The 18,925-nt window shown below is 37.0% G+C and overlaps 1 protein-coding gene across 1 annotated transcript in view; it reads left to right on the top strand.

The window, feature by feature from the left end:
* The first annotated feature begins 3,303 nt into the window (after positions 1 to 3,303).
* Positions 3,304 to 18,925, top strand: part of COL28A1 (collagen type XXVIII alpha 1 chain) — a 160,296-nt gene continuing 144,674 nt past the window's right edge. Inside the window, exons 1-4 of the mRNA XM_012757144.2 lie at positions 3,304 to 3,635; positions 4,820 to 5,376; positions 16,010 to 16,030; positions 18,509 to 18,565. Coding sequence (XP_012612598.2) covers positions 3,512 to 3,635; positions 4,820 to 5,376; positions 16,010 to 16,030; positions 18,509 to 18,565 — 759 coding nt within the window. The 5' untranslated portion in view covers positions 3,304 to 3,511. The remainder of the gene's footprint in view (positions 3,636 to 4,819; positions 5,377 to 16,009; positions 16,031 to 18,508; positions 18,566 to 18,925) is intronic.

Below are 18,925 nucleotides of genomic sequence, written 5' to 3' on the forward strand. Positions count from 1 at the left end.
GAAAATTTCAAAAATCACAGAAACTAGAATAATGAACCATTATGCATTAATACTTATCATCCAGTTTCAATAATGATCAACATGTTACCTCCCTTGAAAAACCAGTTTTGAATTTGAGTCTTATTTTATTTATCCTTCTTCACAGAGCTGTTCAGAACCAATATCTTAGAATGCATTTCCCAGGTAAAGAAATGTAGGAATAAAAAGAGAAGGACATAACATGAAAAACAAAGGCAGGCTGTCAATAAATGCTTAAAATATAGAAGATTTGCTCAAGTTGTTTTTACAATGGTCTGGAAAACACAGTCTTGTTTTGAAAGGACACTGTTCCTTTAAATTGCTTACTGATCCCACCCAGATCTTGCACCCTGGCCAAATGCCTGACCACTCTTGCTTTAACTTAGTCTAATAAACATGAATAAAAAAGATTGCAAAAGATCCAAAAGCAAAGGCAAATTTTATTTCCTACAGAACAGAACAATATCAAATAGCTAACTGCATCCCCAACAATTGTCTTTGCTGTTGGCATTTATACAACCAGTCTTTAATTCCTGTTTGACAAACATTATAAGGTAAGATGTAACTGCTTTTTTCAGTCACTTGAAATCAGATAGGGCTATCTAGGAACTGTGGAAGACTAAATGGCTTACATACTTATGTGAAGCTTGTCAAAAGTTTTTTTATCCTCTGCCATTACTTTAAATCAATTATTAGAAAATATGAATATTATTAAAGTGTAGAAATTTATTTTAAAATTGATTTTTAATTTACAGTCTACTATATAGCATTACAATAATGTTAATATCTTTTGGGACATCTTTTTCTTAATTTGGAATAAGTTTTTACAATTCAGGATTAATGATGGAATACTTTATAACTTTGCTAGTTTGGTAATATGATAAAATCTTTAATCATTTTATCTTCCTGTACAAACAAATGGGAAACAATGTGAATAAAATTGGTAAACTCTGCTAAAATATAATTTTATTTTTGAAAAATCATAAAATAGAAAATATCTTGGATTTATTGATTCTAATATTTACTCAAAATAAATTTCAGGCAAAAAAGTAAAAATATGGCATTTAGCTAGAATCATCATTTCTGTATTTATAAAACTTACAGTAAACAGAGAGGTTTACATTTCTTTCACTTAACTAATGGCATTTTTTCCCCTGAAAACTGTTTTGCTTGTATATGACATATCAAAGAGAAGAAGGTGAGAATTATTAAAAACTGAGGCAAAAATAAAGCATGGTAAAAGTGATTGAAATGGGTGGGCTCTCAAGATGCTAAACTAATAAAGAAGAAAGAGATTTCAGGAAGGCAGAAGAACTACAAACCTAGAGAAATAAAAGTAGAAAGGTATCAGTGTCCTCTGGCTACTACTGGGAAACAGAAAGGAATAGCAAGACACTGGTTTGGGAGAGCTAGATAAAAAATGTCAGAGAAAATAATAATAAAATATGAGATATTGTGATTATTGCTAGTGAATAAGTTTATACCTGTGAACTCATATATATATATATATATATATATATATATATATATATATATATGGGTTCAGATATGAATTCATGATTATATGACAAGAAAACTGTACGAGCAGGTGAAAAGATAAGTTTTTTTTTTTTTAAGCCAGCATTTCCAAAGGTGTCTCATTCTACCTTTGTGTGATTTTCTTCTCAGGGGCCTGAATGGGATTCACCTTCTTTAGGTTTCTGAAGAGTTGCTTGATCATGTTGCTTGTAAAAACTTGTTTGTTCTCAATGAAATTCAATGCTTTTATTTCCAGAATTTCTGAGATGTTCTTATTCTATGAACTCAACCAAAAAAGAAAGTTATATGTAACACCAGGGATATGGTGTTATTCCTTTTCCCCTCTGAAAATGGAATAGCAGCTGTGTCTTTCTGCATAGACTTATCTTAAAGTCTAATTTCCAGACTTAAAAGTTGTATATCTTTCTGTATTCTCCTTGGTTAGCAAGGGGATAACTTGAGGAGGGATGTCATTGTTGTCCTTCTATTTCCTTAGCATACTTCTTGGTTTGTTTTTAATACCCAGCTGTCTTTACATCTTAGTATACCTGGTCTGAAGATCAGTTGGCATTTGGCCAATAGCACTGGATGCACTTGCTAGCTGGGATGTTTGGTCCTACTGATCCAAAGTTCTCTTAAACTTCCAGCTGGATGATGCTATTTGAGGAGCAGACTATGGCATGAAGTTATCCATTGGTCCACCCCCAACCCAACAGCTTTGTTTCCCTTTGGGGTTTATCCATCTGGCATGTATGAAAAAAGTCAGACTCCTATCTCACTCCTCACTGCCTTTGCATATATTTCCACGCTCTATTCAGAGCCTGGAAAAATCATGCTCATGATTTCCCAATTCCCAGTCCTTGAAGGCAAGGTGCCAAAGAATGAAAATGTGATTCCTTTTCCGGAACTCCTCAAGTCAATAAAGTTTAAGCAGGCAAGCATTTTCAAACCATGCTGAATATCGGTTCAAAATAAGCTTTCTTATTCCGACTCTCTTAGGCATACTGAGGTAGCAACACGTGAGTCTTCTCTTGACAGGGAATCTGTGTGTTTAAAAGTAATTTGGGGTATAAAAGTATAAAAGTAATTTGGGCACACTAACTGCTGGTAACTGAGGATTTTAATATAGACTTAGATTTTTTTATTGTTACTATACTCAGAAAAATAGTTTTGCAGGGCTGTTCAGAGGGGGTGCTTCTTGACTTCAAGTTCTGTCTCTGTCCGTTAGTTCTTCAAGCTAACAATGGAAGAACAGTGCTGCTTTTAAGCAAATCTATTGTTTTTGCTCGCATACTCTTTTCATTCATTGGATATGCAGCTGCAGTCTAGTTTGGATTCCTGGTGGAGAAATAGTTTCCAAAGCAGGAGTAGAAAAGAGAAATGGGGTTCTATGGAAACAGAAGGGCAATTTAATTTTTGCCTAGACCTCTGAACTCACTGAAGTGTGTGTGTGGTATTATGACTGAAGTGGTCTGTGGTGGTTATCTACAATTCTGCAAAATATTGGATTTATCAGGAATCAGTTTTAATGAAAATGAATGAAATGACCATGTAGCAATCTGAATTCACCCTGAAGAACCTGCAAATTTCAAAGCAGACCCTGTGATTGAACCACAGTCACCAAACAGAGTGGGATTGAAATGTTTTTAAATGCTTCTCCCTACTCTATGCTTCTGATAATATATTTGGAAATTAAGGATCCTTGAATATAGTTCTTCGAATATATCAAAATATTAGCTGATAAATGTTTGGTTAGGGTGCCATGATTTATTTGGATTAGGGACTTTTAAAATCTCAATGTGAATATTTTTCTAGAAATAGGAATGAAAACCCCTTTCTCTAATCACATGCCAGTTTTCAAATCTGCTGGCTTGAAATTAAGAAAACAGCAAACATTATGTCTTATTAAAGTATTTATAACTTATGTTTCTATTACAGGTGCTATAAGACAGATGATTTTTCACCATCTACCATAATGTGGAACAGAAATTTTGTCTTCTGTCTCCTGCTTTTGCCAGCTTTTATGAGTCAAACAGCATATGGACAAAGAAAGAAAACACCAAAGCCAAATTTACTTGCAAGGAAATATGACCTCCAGGGTAAAAGAAAAAAGTTCCGTTTTTGTTTTTAATCATTAGTTTTAGCTTTTAAAACACTGAAGTGAATTTTTATTTTTTTTTTTTTTATTTTTTTTTTTTGAGACAGAGTCTCGCTTTCTTGCCTAGGCTAGAGTGAGTGCCGTGGCGTCAGCCTAGCTCACAGCAACCTCAAACTCCTGGGCTCAAGCGATCCTGCTGCCTCAGCCTCCCGAGTAGCTGGGACTACAGGCATGAGCCACCATGCCCGGCTGATTTTTATATTATATATATTAGTTGGCCAATTAATTTCCCTCTATTTTTATGGTAGAGACGGGGTCTCGCTCAGGCTGGTTTTGAACTCCTGACCTTGAGCAATCCGCCCGCCTCGGCCTCCCAGAGTGCTAGGATTACAGGCGTGAGCCATGAAGTGAATTTTTCTAAATAGCATTTGATGTAAACAGCAAACCACATTTACATGTGATGTTCTATTTTGATCAAATTGTGATATTATAATATACCTTACATACTAGTAGCACATGTCAGTTTTTAGAGCACTTGTGGATTTATTATCTCATTTGAGCCTCACAGTAACCTTGTAAAATAGGTGGGACAGAGATCACCATCCATATTTTAAAGAAATTTAGGCCCAGAGAAGTTAAGTGGAACACTTAATATGACAGGAAAATTAACTAGTAAGATGCAAAGCTAGAACTGAATGTTTCTTTCCTCATTATTCTTGCTACGACGTGTGTAGTCATTTTCTCCCTTGATTTCAAGAAAGTTAAAAAAATCAAATTTACAACAACAAAAAACCAAAGTGGGTCCTGGGCAATATGACATACAATCTGAGAATTAGAGTATTATTTGCTTCTACACAACTTGACAATGTTGCCCAGTGTTTGTTGGATTTTTAAAAAGTGATGCAACCTCTTTTCCTCCCCTTTAAATGGGTTTAACATTGAGAAGATGCTCAGAATATATGATATTTTGTGTATTTGTTTGTTTTTAATTTGCATGATTTTACAAGGGGAAAAGAATTTATAGACTTGGAAAGAGATTTAGTTCTTTACAATTTAGGCCTGTTCTCTTACTCACCTCACTCAAAACCAAGCAATACACAACACACCAGCTCAGGGCCTTCCTTATGCAAAGTTGTTTCATGAGCAGGGACAATTATTTTGCTTAACCTATTTGTTCTATTTCAGACTCCACTTGCTTCATAGATATTGTCTTCATCGTGGACAGCTCTGAAAGTTCTAAAATTGTTCTCTTTGATAAACAGAAAGATTTTGTGGATAGCTTGAGTGACAAGATTTTCCAAATGACTCCGGGTCAGTCCTTGAAATATGACATCAAACTGGCAGCCCTTCAGTTTAGCAGCTCTGTCCAAATTGATCCACCTTTTTCTTCTTGGAAGGACCTTCAGACTTTTAAGCAGAGGGCCAAGTCTATGACTTTAATTGGCCAAGGTACCTTCTCTTATTATGCCATTTCCAATGCCACTAGACTACTTAAGAGAGAAGGGCGCAAAGGTGGTGTGAAAGTGGCTTTGCTGATGACTGATGGCATCGACCATCCAAAGAATCCAGATGTTCAAAGTATTTCTGAAGAAGCCAGAATTTCAGGAATATCATTTATCACGGTTGGACTTTCTGAGGTAGTCAATGAAGCCAAACTTCGTTTGATATCTGGGGATTCATCCAGTGAACCTATTCTACTGTTGAGTGACCCAGCCCTTGTAGATAAAATTCACGATCACCTGGTAGGTACTCAATGGGTTGGTTATATATTTCTCATAATAATATTGGTATTTTGGTTATAAATTCTATAAAGGAAGATACTGGGTCAAAAAAAAAAAGAAAAATAGGATTCTTCTTTGAAATGGAAAGAAGAATCTTTCTGCTGTCTCCTTCCACATTCTTGATAGTTTACACTAGATAAACTAGGAAAGTACCAGGCTCATTCCCTAGAATTGCATTCTTACCTTTGTTTGGAGCCAATGCTGAGGGTTTGGGAAGGATTACTTTCCAAGCATACATGTTGGGTTCCTGTTTATATATTTTAAGATCACGAACATGCTGACTGATAGTCAATTTGTGCTCAACTTTTGGCGTACTGTATTTGTATTAAGTTGGTCTTTTCCCATTTCATATCTGCAGCAATATTTTTGACTTTCTGTCTTGCTTATTGCCATATTACACTACTCAAGAAAAGTTCATAGACTTCTAATTCTTTAAATCATGTCCTCATTTCTTAGATGTTAACAAGCTCATCCAATTTAAAATCATCTGCAACCTGCAGTCAGCCAACAGTCTCTTCTATCACATCAATGAGTCCCACTGTGGTTGATCTGATTAGCTTTTCACTTTGATTGGTCTGATTAGCTTTTCTTTGTTGGTTGCTGAGCTGTGTGTGAAGACCTTTCCTTGCTATGTTGTAAAACACAAGGCAAAATCATCAAAATGAAATCCTTCTTCATAGCATTTCTCAAGGAGGAAACTCCTGGAGATAAATTGGTTGGTTTGTTAAATGTTAAAAATGGATCTTCTTTAAAATGCCGATTTCTTGGACTTCCTGAGAAGGCAAGGCAAACCTGTCTTTTAGGTACTGAGCATTTCATGTTGTTGTTTTCTATAGGTCGCAAAGAAAACTCAGGCACTGTGTCAAAGATTATTTTGCTCCTTTTGTCCTTTTCTCCTATCCTTTTCCCAATATTACTCTTATCTCTTTACTCTCAGTTGTTTTCAGCATGAGACCTGAGTGTCTCTTATCTAAATAATAGCTATCATGTATTGAGTGCTCTCTATGTATTAGGGATTGCTCTGAGCACTTTGTATATTTTATTTTATCCAATGATTGACACAATATTACAATGTAGGTAATATTATTATCCCCAACTTATAGTTGAAAATTTAAGGCTGGCAAAAACTCCAGAATCTGCATGCTTAACCTTGTAAAGATACATCGAGAGGAGAAATAGTAACTATTTTTTAAAGATTCTCTCAATCAGAACTGTGCTGAGACAGGGTAGCAACAACCCTCCTCCAAAGTTACTATTGTTTCTAGCCTTTTCTCCTTGGGGATTGAGGATAGATGGGAGAGTCCTGCCTAGACCAGAGATGGAGAGGATGAGCCCGGCCCCATGGTGCTTGAGGTGAGTGCTTATTCTAAGCAGCTCTTTTGCATGAAAGGGACACTTGCAGTGGTGCCTGGCTAATACCCAGCCCTGCCTGTGCCATGGTTTAAAAGGTCCTCACCACTGGACTTAAGACAGAAGTTTCTAGCATGTGCAGGAGAGAATCCTGGGAATGTGAGTGGGCTATTGTTTCTTCTCCATCTTCACCCTGAGTGTGAGAAGAGCTGAATGTAGAAAGGTTTGGGCCAGGAAGCTCCTTGTTTGGCCAAATGTGTAGGCTCAGGATGTTTGAACTCCCTCTAGACACACCCTTGCTGAGAGCTGAGGCTCTTCATGGTAGACTGGAAGCAGGACTGTTTGTCTGTTTCTGGGGAAACCAGAAAATGACCAACACTGCTCTTCCTTAGCATCCTGTGATTTCAGCTTGTTTGTTCAGATGGAAGCTCAGTGAATAAGCCACTTTTTAGAAGAAGGTGATGCTCTCCAAACACTTCTTATTAGGCTCTTTAAAGAATGATATACTGTTTCAGTGTATCAAATTGCCACCATGTAGGAGGCAGAACTTGAATCTTGATGAAATCCTTGGAAAATTCCTCATCTAATCCATTTCTATTACATCTTTAGTAGAATTTTTTTTTGTTTGTTTTTTTGTTTGAGACAGAGTCTCACTTTGTTGCCTAGGCTAGAGTGAGTGCTGTGGCATCAGCCTAGCTCACAGCAACCTCAAACTCCTGGGCTCAAGCGATCCTCCTGTCTCAGCCTCCTGAGTAGCTGGGACTATAGGTCCACCATGCCCGGCTAATATTTTTTTGTATATATGTTTTTAGTTGGTCAATTAATCTCTTTCTATTTTTGGTAGAGACGGGGTCTCGCTCAGGCTGGTTTTGAACTCCTGACCTCGAGCGATCTGCCCGCCTTGGCCTCCCAGAGTGCTAGGGTTACAGGCGTGAGCCACCGCGCCCGGCCTTTAGTAGAATTTTTAAACTCTTTTTGAAATAACTATGTAGTTGAATTTTAAATAAGTTAGTTAGATATAATTTAGTTATAAAACTGCATCTACTTAAAGTGCACAGTTCCGTGAGTTTTGGCAGATGTATGCACACATGAAACCACCAGCAAGCAATTAGGACAGAGAACATTTCCATCACCCCCAAGGGTTTCTTCATGCCTCTTTGTAATATATCCCTCCTTTGCTCCTGAGGTCCTGACCTGACTTTTGTTATTCTAGATTAGTGTACACTTTCTAGAATTTTATATGTGCAAACTCATATAGTGTGTACTCTTTTGGTGTTAGGCTTCTTTTGCCCAGCATAATGATTTTGAAATTCATCTGGGTTGTGTTTTTTTTTTTCTTTTTGTATCAGAAGTTTATCCGTTTTTATTGCAGGATAGACTTAGTTGAATGCAATAGATAAGATTGTCCGGAATGAATTGATTTTGCAAGAGCCAAGACAAATCAAGAAATCACTGCACGTTCCTTGACACCTCTAGTAGGAAGTATCATGTAAGAATCCTATGAAAACATTTTACTTCTGAATTACCCGAGAGAGACCTAATGATTCCGAATCGAAGAGGATCTATAAAATATTTTTATTATTATTTTATTATGATTTATATAACAGTATTTAAAACTAAGACACAAATTCAATGCAATGTCCCAGATATATCACTCAATCCTTTAGAAGAGTAAGAGAAAGTATGTGAAAATTTAAGAAATACTTTTTTCTTCTATCATCTCTGATGTTAAATTCTCAAAAAGCCTTTATGGAAATAAAGGTTGTGATGTCTCTTTTTCTGAAGCATCTTTAGAAAAACATAAGTTTAAGGCATCCTTTCCCTCACATACCAAGAAGGGATCAACTTGATAATCTCTATGGCATCTTTAGAATCCTATGCTTTATTTATTAGTTATGATCAACTTCCCAGTTTTTTTAAGACTTCCTTTGTTAGAGCCTTATTTCTGTTTTCTGTTTCAGATTTTATAGTGGCTATTTTGCGACTATATTAACCTGCAAAATTTTTTTTCATCATACAGTTTGTTACCCTTGCCTACCAAGTGCTTTGCTATCATCCCATTTTCTATTACACTAACAACTTTGTCCATTCCTCACATTTTCTCTGTCCCCTTTTTGCAGCATTTGCCTCATACTCATTTACAAAATTGACGGTTCCATTTTAGCCTTCTCCTTTCACATAGATGCCATCATAAAAATCTGAATCCATTAATAAAATCCTGAATGCATCTTCGTTTGCTCTAGTGAGGGCCTTTCCCTATTTATCCTTTTCATGGAAAGTTAAGCATCCACCTAGAGCGTAATTGAACATGCCTTTCCACCTGACTTTGACCGTGTTCCCCAGGCATTCTAAGTGGAGGCCCTCACCACTTCCCAAGGTCCCCAGCTCTGTCCACGTGGGCCCTTCTGGCCACCCCCTTTAAATGTCCCTCCTCACTGCTTCCTTTGTCTTATTGCCCACACTAGTCTTTATGATTTTTTTTTCCTCATAAACTTTGACATATAGAACAGCATACCATCAACGAATTGGTCCTTTGCATTCCTCTCTTCAAAATCATCCAGAAAACCCACCTATTCCAAGAAACCGTCTTATTACCAGCTCTCTCCTTCCCCCAGGCGAGGACTTTCTTCCTACACTGTTTGTTGTGTGTTGTCCTCTGTCCCCGGGGCTTATAGGCTATAAGTGCCCTTAGGGATGGGGCTTTGTTCTTTGTTTGAAACAGTCTTATCTATTGTGTAGTTTTGAGTCCATTTTTGTTTCCATAGAAATATAAATTCCAGCAAACACAGAAATCAAATGAGTTCTAAAAATAATTGGTTTTTTTTGTGTTGTTATGGTTAAGCCTTATGACATAATTTTAAAGAGCAATGCAGCAAAGAAGAAATTGAGTTTTCAAAGGAAGGGCTGAAAATTGGCTGAAAAAAAAGTGTAGAATTATACACCAGGCACAGTAGGAGCTAACTTTATGAATTTAAAAACTGATTAGGATATTGCTTATTGTAAATATGTTGTAAAGTGATAAAAATTTGCATTTTTCTTTATTTCAGTACTTGTTTTTAAATATTGAAATTGGACTTGAATTATTAGTTGTTTTATTGCCTCTCTTCAACTCCTTTTGGATTCCTTTTCCCTGTCTCCCTCCCAGAGGAAATCACATTTCTGATGTGGTTTGAAATATTTTAAATATTTTCATAATTCAGGTCATATTGTATGTATCCATTTAGAACTTGCTTCTTGGCTCAATGTTTTTAGAAATTTATGTTGAAATATGTAGATCCAATGCATTCACTTTAACTGCTGACTGGTATTTAATTTATTAATGCATTCCACTATTGATGGATATTTTAATTATTTCCAAATTTTCACTATCAAAAACAGTGAATGCTGAAATGTACAAGTGCAAGAATTTCTCTAGAGTATGTCTGGAAGGGATTTCAGGATAATAGGTGAAAGAATGCAAGGATTGTCTTGGGCAACCTAGAGATAATGCATACACATCTTCAGCTTTGTAGGCATAGTCAAATGTTCCGCAGAGGGGTAATGCCATTTTAACTAAGACTGTCAGTGTAGCTCCCATTTCTCCAGGGGTAATGCCATTTTAACTAAGACTGTCAGTGTAGCTCCCATTTCTCCACGTTACCTACTAGCTCTTAAAGATACAAATATCTCATCTGTCTACAGCCTGAATATACATTGGCTACTAATTCAAAATCATTTGGTGGGGGAGAGTGATAGGTGAGATGCTAAATTTTGTGGGTAGCATCTGTGGTCGGAGTTTTATAGCTCCTGAGACCATGTGGTCAAACTTTCCCCTACATAATATAGGGGAAAAATCATCTGGAAGGGTTATATGACTTGCCCACGGCCATGTATCTATTTAATGGTTGAAACAAGATGAAAACCCAGGATGACATTTAATTCTCAGCCTAATTTTTTTCCCCTTTAAATCATTAGAGCCATTTAAAGTGTTTTGCTCTTTCCTCTATATTATTAGTCTGTATGGAAATAAAGATGACGTAAAAATAAAACTAAAGAGATGTGAAGTCCTTCATAAAGGTACATACTCTACATCATATTTAACTTTTTCATTAGATCCTTCATTTTTGGTATCTTGTAACAAATATTCCAGTGGCTTATTCCTTCGTCTTCCTAATTTATCATGTGTAAATTAGGAAGATTCAATCATAAGGCACTAGTTTGACACATTATTTCTACCTTAAGACAGTATTAATTCTATCTGTAAACACAGGTTCATTTGTTTCCAGTGTTTGACTTCTGACATGGCCTGCGGTGCACTTGTCAGATAACACCCCACTGAGCTTTATGAAGCATGGCAGGAAGGCCTGAGTGTTGGACAAAAACAAGATTGTGATATTTCTATGAAATTACAAATTTAAAATAGTTTGGAAACTACTCTGGCTAATTCTTTCCTGTGTGGGTAAGTATGAAGTGGCATTGAAGATGGTCAAGGGGCTCAGCCCGAGTGTGTGACCTTGGTCCAATCATATCACTGTGGAACCATGTTCCTTATTGCAAACTGGGAGGTTGGGCTGATTGACTTCTCAGGCTCCTTAATATTTTCTTTCATTTTTCATAATTATCATTTTTATTATGAAACATCTATTATTTTTGCATTAATTTTTCCCCTAAGTTAGTAAGTCATAAATGTAGGTCCTCTTTTACATAAGCAATGCATATTGCTATGCACTGTTCAAATTTTTTACCAAAATATTGTTCCTGACACTGTTAAAATTTTCTGTATCCCATAGGTTTTGATATGTTGCATTTTCATGTTCATTTATTTAAAAATTTTTTAAAATTTTCTTCTTAATCTCTTCATTGACCCACTGGGTCATTCAGGAGCATATTGCTTAATTTCCATGTGTTGTATAGTTTCCAGTGTTTCTCTTGTTATTGATTTCTAGTTTTATTCTATTTTGGTCATAGAAAACATTATATGATTTCAATTTTTTTGAATTTTTTGAGACTTGTTTTGTGGCCTAACATATGGTTTATCCTGAAGAGGAATCCATGAGCTCAGAAGAATAACGTGAATTCCGAAGCTGTTGAATGAAAAGTTCTGTAAATATCCGTTAGGTCCATTTGGTCCATAGTGCAGATTAAGTCCAATGTTTCATTGTTGATTTTCTGTCTGGGTCATCTGTCCAGTGCTGAAAGCGAAGTGTTGAGATCTCCAGCAATAAGAGGTTAGGATTTATCTCTCTTGTTATCTGTGATAATATTTGTGTTATATATCTGGGTGCAGCAGTATTGAGTGCATATATATTAATATTTAGAATTGTTATATCCTCTTGCTGAATTGACCCAACTATCATTATATAATGACCTTCTTTGTCTCTTTTTATAATTTTTGTCTTAAAATCTATTTTATCTGGTAGAAGTTAGCTACTCCTGCTCTTTTTTGGTTTTCATTTGTGTGGAATATCTTTTTCCATCCCTTTATTTTCAGTTTACAAGTGTCATTATAGGTGAAGTGGGTTTCTTGCAGACAACATATAGTTGGCTCTTGTTTTTTATCCATTCAGCCACTCCATGTCTTTTGGCTTCCATTCACATTCAATGTTATTATTGCTAGATAAGAACTTACTACTGCTATGTTGTTATTTGATTTCTGGTTGTTTTGTGGTTCTCTATTTTTTCCTTCCTTCTTGCCTCCTTTTGTAAAAGTGATTTTCTCTGGTAGTGTGTTTTAATTTCTTGCTTTTTATTTTTTTGTGTATCTGTTGTAGGTTGTTTTGATTTGAGGTTACCACAAGGCTTGCAAAAAGCATTTCATGACCAATTATTTTAAATATATGACAACTCTGCTTACAAAGAAAGAAAGAGAAATCTAACAGAAATTCTACCCTTTAGCTCCATTCCTCTCCCCCTACCTTTTTAACTTTTTATTATTTCCATCCATATCTTTTTAGACTCTCTCTCTCTGAAGAAGTTGTTCCTTTTGATAGGTTTGACTTTTAGTCTTTCTACTCAAGATATAAAGGGTTTATACACTGTAATTACAGCAATAGAGTATTCCGTATTTGTGTTCTTACTGTTACCAGTGAGTTGTGTACCTTCAGAAGATTTCTTATTGTTCTATAATGTCCTTTTTCTTTCAGATTGAAGAACTCCTTTTAGCATTTCCTGTAGGACAGGTCTGGTGTTGATGAAATCCCTCAACTTTTGTTTGTCTGGGAAGGTCTTTATTTCTCTTTCATGTGTGAAGGATATTTTTGCTGGATATAATATCCTAGAGTTAAGGTTTTTTCCTTCAGCACTTTGAATATGCCATGCTACTCTCTTCTGGCCTGTAAGGTTTCCACTGAGAAATCTGCTGCTAGATGTATTGGAGCTCCTTTATATGTTATTATTATTATTTTTTCTTGCTTCCTTTAGAACCTTTTCTTTATCTGTGACCTTTGGGAGCTTGATTATTAAATGCCTTGAATACCTTGTCTGGGTTCAATCTACTTGGTGTTCTATGGCCCTCTTGTACTTGAATATTGATATGTTTCTTTAGGTTTGGAAAGTTCTCTGTTATCATTTCTTTGAATAACCTTTCTATCCCAATCTCCCTCTCTACCTCCTCTTTAAAGCCAATAACTCTTAGATTTGCTTTTCTGAGGCTATTTTCTGGATCTTGTAGGAATGCCTCATGCTTATTTGTTCTTTTTCTTTTTTCTCTTCTGACTATGTATTTTCAAATAGCCTGTAAACCTGTAAGCTCACTAATTCTTTCTTCTGCTTGGTCAAGTCTGCTGTTAAGAGACTCTAATGCATTTCTCAGTTTGTCAATTGAATTCTTAAGCTCTAGAATTTCTGCTTGATTTATTTTTATTATTAATATTTCAATCTCTGTATTCAATTTATCTGATAGGCTTTTGAATTCCTTCTCTGTAATGTCTTGAGGTTCATTGAGCTTCTTCAGGACAGCTATTTTGAATTCTTTGTCTGAAAGGTCACCTATCTCCATCACTCCAGGATTGGTCACTGGTACCTTATTTAGTTCTTTAGGTGAGGTCATGTCTTCCCGGATGTCCTTGGTGCCTGTGGATGTTCACTGATGTCTGGGCATTGAAGAGTTAGGTATTTAGTTTAATTTTCACAGTCTGGACTTGTTTTAACCTATCCCTCTTGAGAAATCTTTCCAGATACTTAAAAGGAATTGAGTGTTGTGGGCTAAGTCTTTGGTTACTGCAGCCTTATCAGCCCCAAACCCAGTAATGCTGTGATTCTTGCAGACTGCCTTGGTGAGCTTGGGTAAGATACTAGAGAATTCTTGGAATTACCAGGCAAAGTCTTTCACTCTCTTTCCTCACTGTTGTGGGCTGCTGGAATTGGGAGAGGAGTGACATGGGCATTCCCTTGTGGCCATGAGCACCAGCTCACACCTGAAGCCAGCCCAGTCTCACCCCAGGGCAGTGGTGACTGTTGCCTGGCTACCTCTGGTGTTTATTCAAGTCCAAGGGCTCTTTAGTCAGCAGGTGGTGAATCCTTCCAGGACTGGTCCTTCCTTCGAGGTAGCATGTTTCCTTCTGGCCTGAGGTGGGTCCAAAAATGTCATCTAGGAACTAAGGCCTGAGCTCAGAGGCCTCAGGAGTCTGCTGGCACTTAATTTTACTGTTGCTGAGCTGGTACCAAAGTTGTAAAACAAAGTCCTCTGAGCTCTTCCTTTTTCTTTCCTCAAGTGAAAGAATTTCACTGAGCCAAGCTGCCCGTAGTTGCGGGAGAGGTGACACAGGCAGTGGCTTGGCCACAGCTGCTGGTGTCTCACTGGGTCGTGTGCACCCCAAGTCCACTGCCTCTGAGGCAGCACAGCCCCAGGAATTGCCCAAAAACTGCAGCCCTTGTGTCCCAACTGCCTTACGAATTTCGTACAAGCCCCAGGCTGCTTTTTGTCTTCCAATGGTGGGGCTAGTAGGAACTTAGGCTTCGGGGCAAAGGAGTTTCTTCTGGCCAGGCTGGTCAAAATGCTCCCTCCATGGGCACTGGCAGAATTTTGCCCTGTGCTGTGTTCCCCTGTTCCCGGGTAAGTTTTAATTCAAAGCCCCACAATCACTTCACTCTCTCCACCCTGGACACACAGATTCTCTCTCCGCTTGGTGTGCTGGTGCAGACACTGTTGGGAGGATGGGCAAGGATGGCATAGTGGGGAACCTGTGGCCTTGGGGCCACATGTAGCCTTCTGAATCCTTGAGTGAGGCCTTTTGACTGAATCCAGACTTTACAGAACAAATCCTAATTGTTCTATGAAATTTGTATTTAGTCAAAGGGCCACACTTGGGGATCTGGAGGGCCACATGTGGCCTTGAGGCTGCAGGTTCCCTACCCATGTGAGGCAATGCAAGATTGTTCTTTCTGCCCTCTTCAGTACCTCTTTCCTTGGTATAGTGTTAAAACCAGGTAGTTTGATCGCTTACCTTATTTTTGATTCTTCTGAAGGTGCTTGCTTGCATGGATAGATGTTGAAATAGGTGCTCATGGGAAGGGATGATTGCTGGATGTTTCTATTTGATCATGTTACTCCACCCCTCACCCCCATACTATTTAAATGTAAAAGCTGAATATCTTTTTCTTATGCCAAAGAAGTATGAAGTATCATATGTGAGGCTCTTCAAACATCAAATATAAAACCCTTTCTCCTAGTGATCACAGTAATGGAAATCTTTGTCTTCTCGTAAACCAGATCATTTCATAAAATGTCATTGGATTTTCTGATTTTCTCTTTTTGAGTTTTAATATGCTTATCTAAGGTCCATTAATATTTCATGAAGTTATGACTCTAAAATTAATGTTTTTATGCTGAAAAATAAATGCATGTATATATACATAGGGATGGAAAAAATAGAAAAGAAAATACAAAATTTTGTATTCTGCCTCAGTTTTTGTAAGTAAAAGTGAGAACTTTCTAATTATGACTGATTAATTAAGCTTCTAGCCAAATTATAGAGATTCTAGAGCTGATAAAAGAAACAAAAGATAAAACATAAGATGCAATAAGATAAAGTTCCTAGAAAATATAGATTAATTTTTAATGTTAGTCATGTCACCTATTATCATATGGCTCAGAGTGCTCCTTGGGTGGTTGGCTGGTAGACTTTATTGCTTTTACAAGGTTAAAAAGGCTGAATTGCTATTCTTCTTGGAAATTGCATATCCCATAGGGAATAATTAAGACTAATAAGTAGCTGGAAGCAGAACCATGAGTCGAGTTAATGCTTCATTCTTTTTTCCCTTCTAGGATACCTTATTTGAAAAGAAGGTAAGCACCACATGCTTTGATTACTATGAATTACTGTAAAAACTTGCATTATCAAATAAGCATTATCATTCACGTTAGAATATTAGGCATGACTGAATAAAAATTCTTAATTCTTTTTAAAATGAGGCATTCTATTTTGGGCGGCTATCTGATTTCTTTTATGCCACCGTATCCACTTCGAGTTGGAAAATTTTTTTAAAAAGCAGGAAATATTTAATGTGATTCTACAGAGTGATTTTAAAATCAATGGTTTTTGCTTAGTTTTGCTTACTTTGATGTGGCTTCCTTTATTCTAAGCACAGCTCTGACACTAGCCACTCATGGGGGTCTTTAACTTTAGGGGATGTTTCTGGTGTTGGCTAGGGTTAGAGAAGTGTTCCTGGCTAAGAGACAGAGATCAGGGTCGCCCCCTGCTGCCTGTTGATTGACTATAAACTCATCTTTTTCCCCGTTGTGAAGGAATGGGAGCCTGATGATGGCAATTAGACCACATGGCAAAAAACGCTGGTCAATATTGGTTGGAGAGGACTTAGCAATAGATGACCATGAGCTTGCTGAGAAGTCCTGTACTGGATATGCATTTCTTTTTTTTTTTTTTTTTTGAGACAGAGTCTCGCTTGTTGACCAGGCTAGAGTGAGTGCCATGGCGTCAGCCTAGCTCACAGCAACCTCAAACTCCTGGGCTCAAGCAATCCTTCTGCCTCAGCCTCCCGAGTAGCTGGGACTACAGGCATGTGCCACCATGCCTGGCTAATTATATACATATATTAGTTGGCCAATTAATTTCTTTCTATTTATAGTAGAGACGGGGTCTTGCTCTTGCTCAGGCTGGTTTCGAACTCCTGACCTCGAGCAATCCGCCCGCCTCAGCCTCCCAGAGTGCTAGGATTACAGGCGTGAGCCACCGCGCCCGGCTTTGGATATGCATTTCTTACTGCAAAGAGTTTGGAACATCTGAACTCTGTTCAATGACCTGCTTATTTGACATCAGGAAATATACAAATATTGTTGCATAAAATAATAGGAACTAGCCAGGTGTGGTATTTCACGCCTGTAATCCTAGCACTTAGGGAGGCTGAAGCAGGAGGATTGCTGGAGGCCAGGAGTTCAAGACCAGTTTGTGCAAGAGCAAGACTCCATCTCTACAAAAATTAGAAAAATTAGCCAGGAATGGTGGCACATACCTGTAGTCCCAGCTAGTAGGGAGGTTGAGGCAGGAGGATCACTTGAGCCCAGGAGTTTGAGGTTGTAGTGAGCTATGTTGATGCCACCACTCTCTAGCCTGGGCAACAGAATGAGACTCTGTCTCAAAAAAAGAAAGAAAGAAAGAAAGAAAGAAAGAAAGAAAGAAAGCAAGCAAGCAAGCAAGCGAGAGACGATAGTGAGAAAGCCTGGGCAACAGAATGAGACTCTGTCTCAAAAAAAGAAAGAAAGAAAGAAAGAAAGAAAGAAAGAAAGAAAGAAAGAAAGAAAGAAAGAAAGAAAGAAAGAAAGAAAGAAAGAAAGAAAGAAAGAAAGAAAGAAAGAAAGAAAAGAAGTAAAGAAGCTAACCCAATCTTGTAGAGCACCATATTTTATTGAATTGTACATGGTCAGATACACCATTATTTTATGTGCCATTAAGAAAGGAAAAAGTCTTACCAATTAAATTATGACACAATGTCTTCTTATCAATTACAATTTTTATTTATATACATATGGAAAGAATTCTTTTAAATATAGATATTTAAATCCTATATCACTTTTGTTTATACATAGAAGGAAATATATAAGCAAAATACATTGGTTATTCCTAAAACTTCTTCACATCTGAATCTCAATCTTTTGAATCACTTTTTGTCTGAGTTGTTGATGTCCTTGTTTTTCCACATAATACTGGCTTCTATGCCAGCAAACGCATTGGTGATGCAGCATTTCTCAAGAGTATTCTGGAATTTTCTTCCATTTCATTCTGTGAGTTTTGAAGTGCATGTGTAGAAAACAACTACCTCCTCATGATTGAACCTGGTTGAGAGCTGTTATAAGACTCACTCTGATTTCGGAGATGTTAAAATTAGGAAAAAATGTGCATTTTAGAATTGATAAAATATGGTATAATTCAAATGTTTTTCTTTGCCAAGTAAAGGAATTTTTAATGTTTGTATATTATTGACTTTTGATGTATTATATAGAAGAAGCAGCAAAAAGTCCACTCAAAATGTTTTTTTTTTCTCCTTTTAACTGGCACCTATACGTTATATAGATATTTTTGATGGGATGTCTGTTTCATTCAACCAGAGCAAAGTCTAAGAATACTTTATTAACTGTCACTAACTAGATCTAAGTTTGCCTAGAATAATTTAATAGAGAGAGCAAAATCTCCATAAAATTGCAAGGTAAAATTTCTTCAAGGGAGTATCTCAGATGGTCATGTACTGAATAAAATTTGACATGTTGTATTTCACTATGTGTTAATATTGTATTTCATCATTGATTCAGTGTGAACGCAAGATCTGTGAATGTGAGAAGGGGGATCCAGGTGACCCAGGGCCTCCTGTGAGTATATTTCTACTTTGAACTTAGGGCTGAGTCAGGAAGTCCTAGCAATGATAAGCTCTACTCACTCTTGAAAGCACTGGAGCTATTTTGCGCTGTCAAAAAGCAATTGTTTGGAAATAGAAGCAAAAATGGAAGTACTATGTCTTTCTTTTATTTCTAAAGGGACACATTCTATCCTTAGAAGTGAGCCTGTGATTTACTGACCTGAACTGAGGGCAGACTTGTTTTAAAATGATGAAGTCGTTCCCATAAAGGACATTTCAGCATCGCTCTTAATATAGTAATTGGGGTGGGAATTTCTCAACAATGAAGTGAAAATACAGAAAAAGAGAATACAGATCATCAATGCTTTAGGCA

This window comes from Microcebus murinus, chromosome 9 (assembly GCF_040939455.1).
Source record: "Microcebus murinus isolate Inina chromosome 9, M.murinus_Inina_mat1.0, whole genome shotgun sequence".
NCBI classification, from domain to species: Eukaryota; Metazoa; Chordata; class Mammalia; order Primates; family Cheirogaleidae; genus Microcebus; species Microcebus murinus.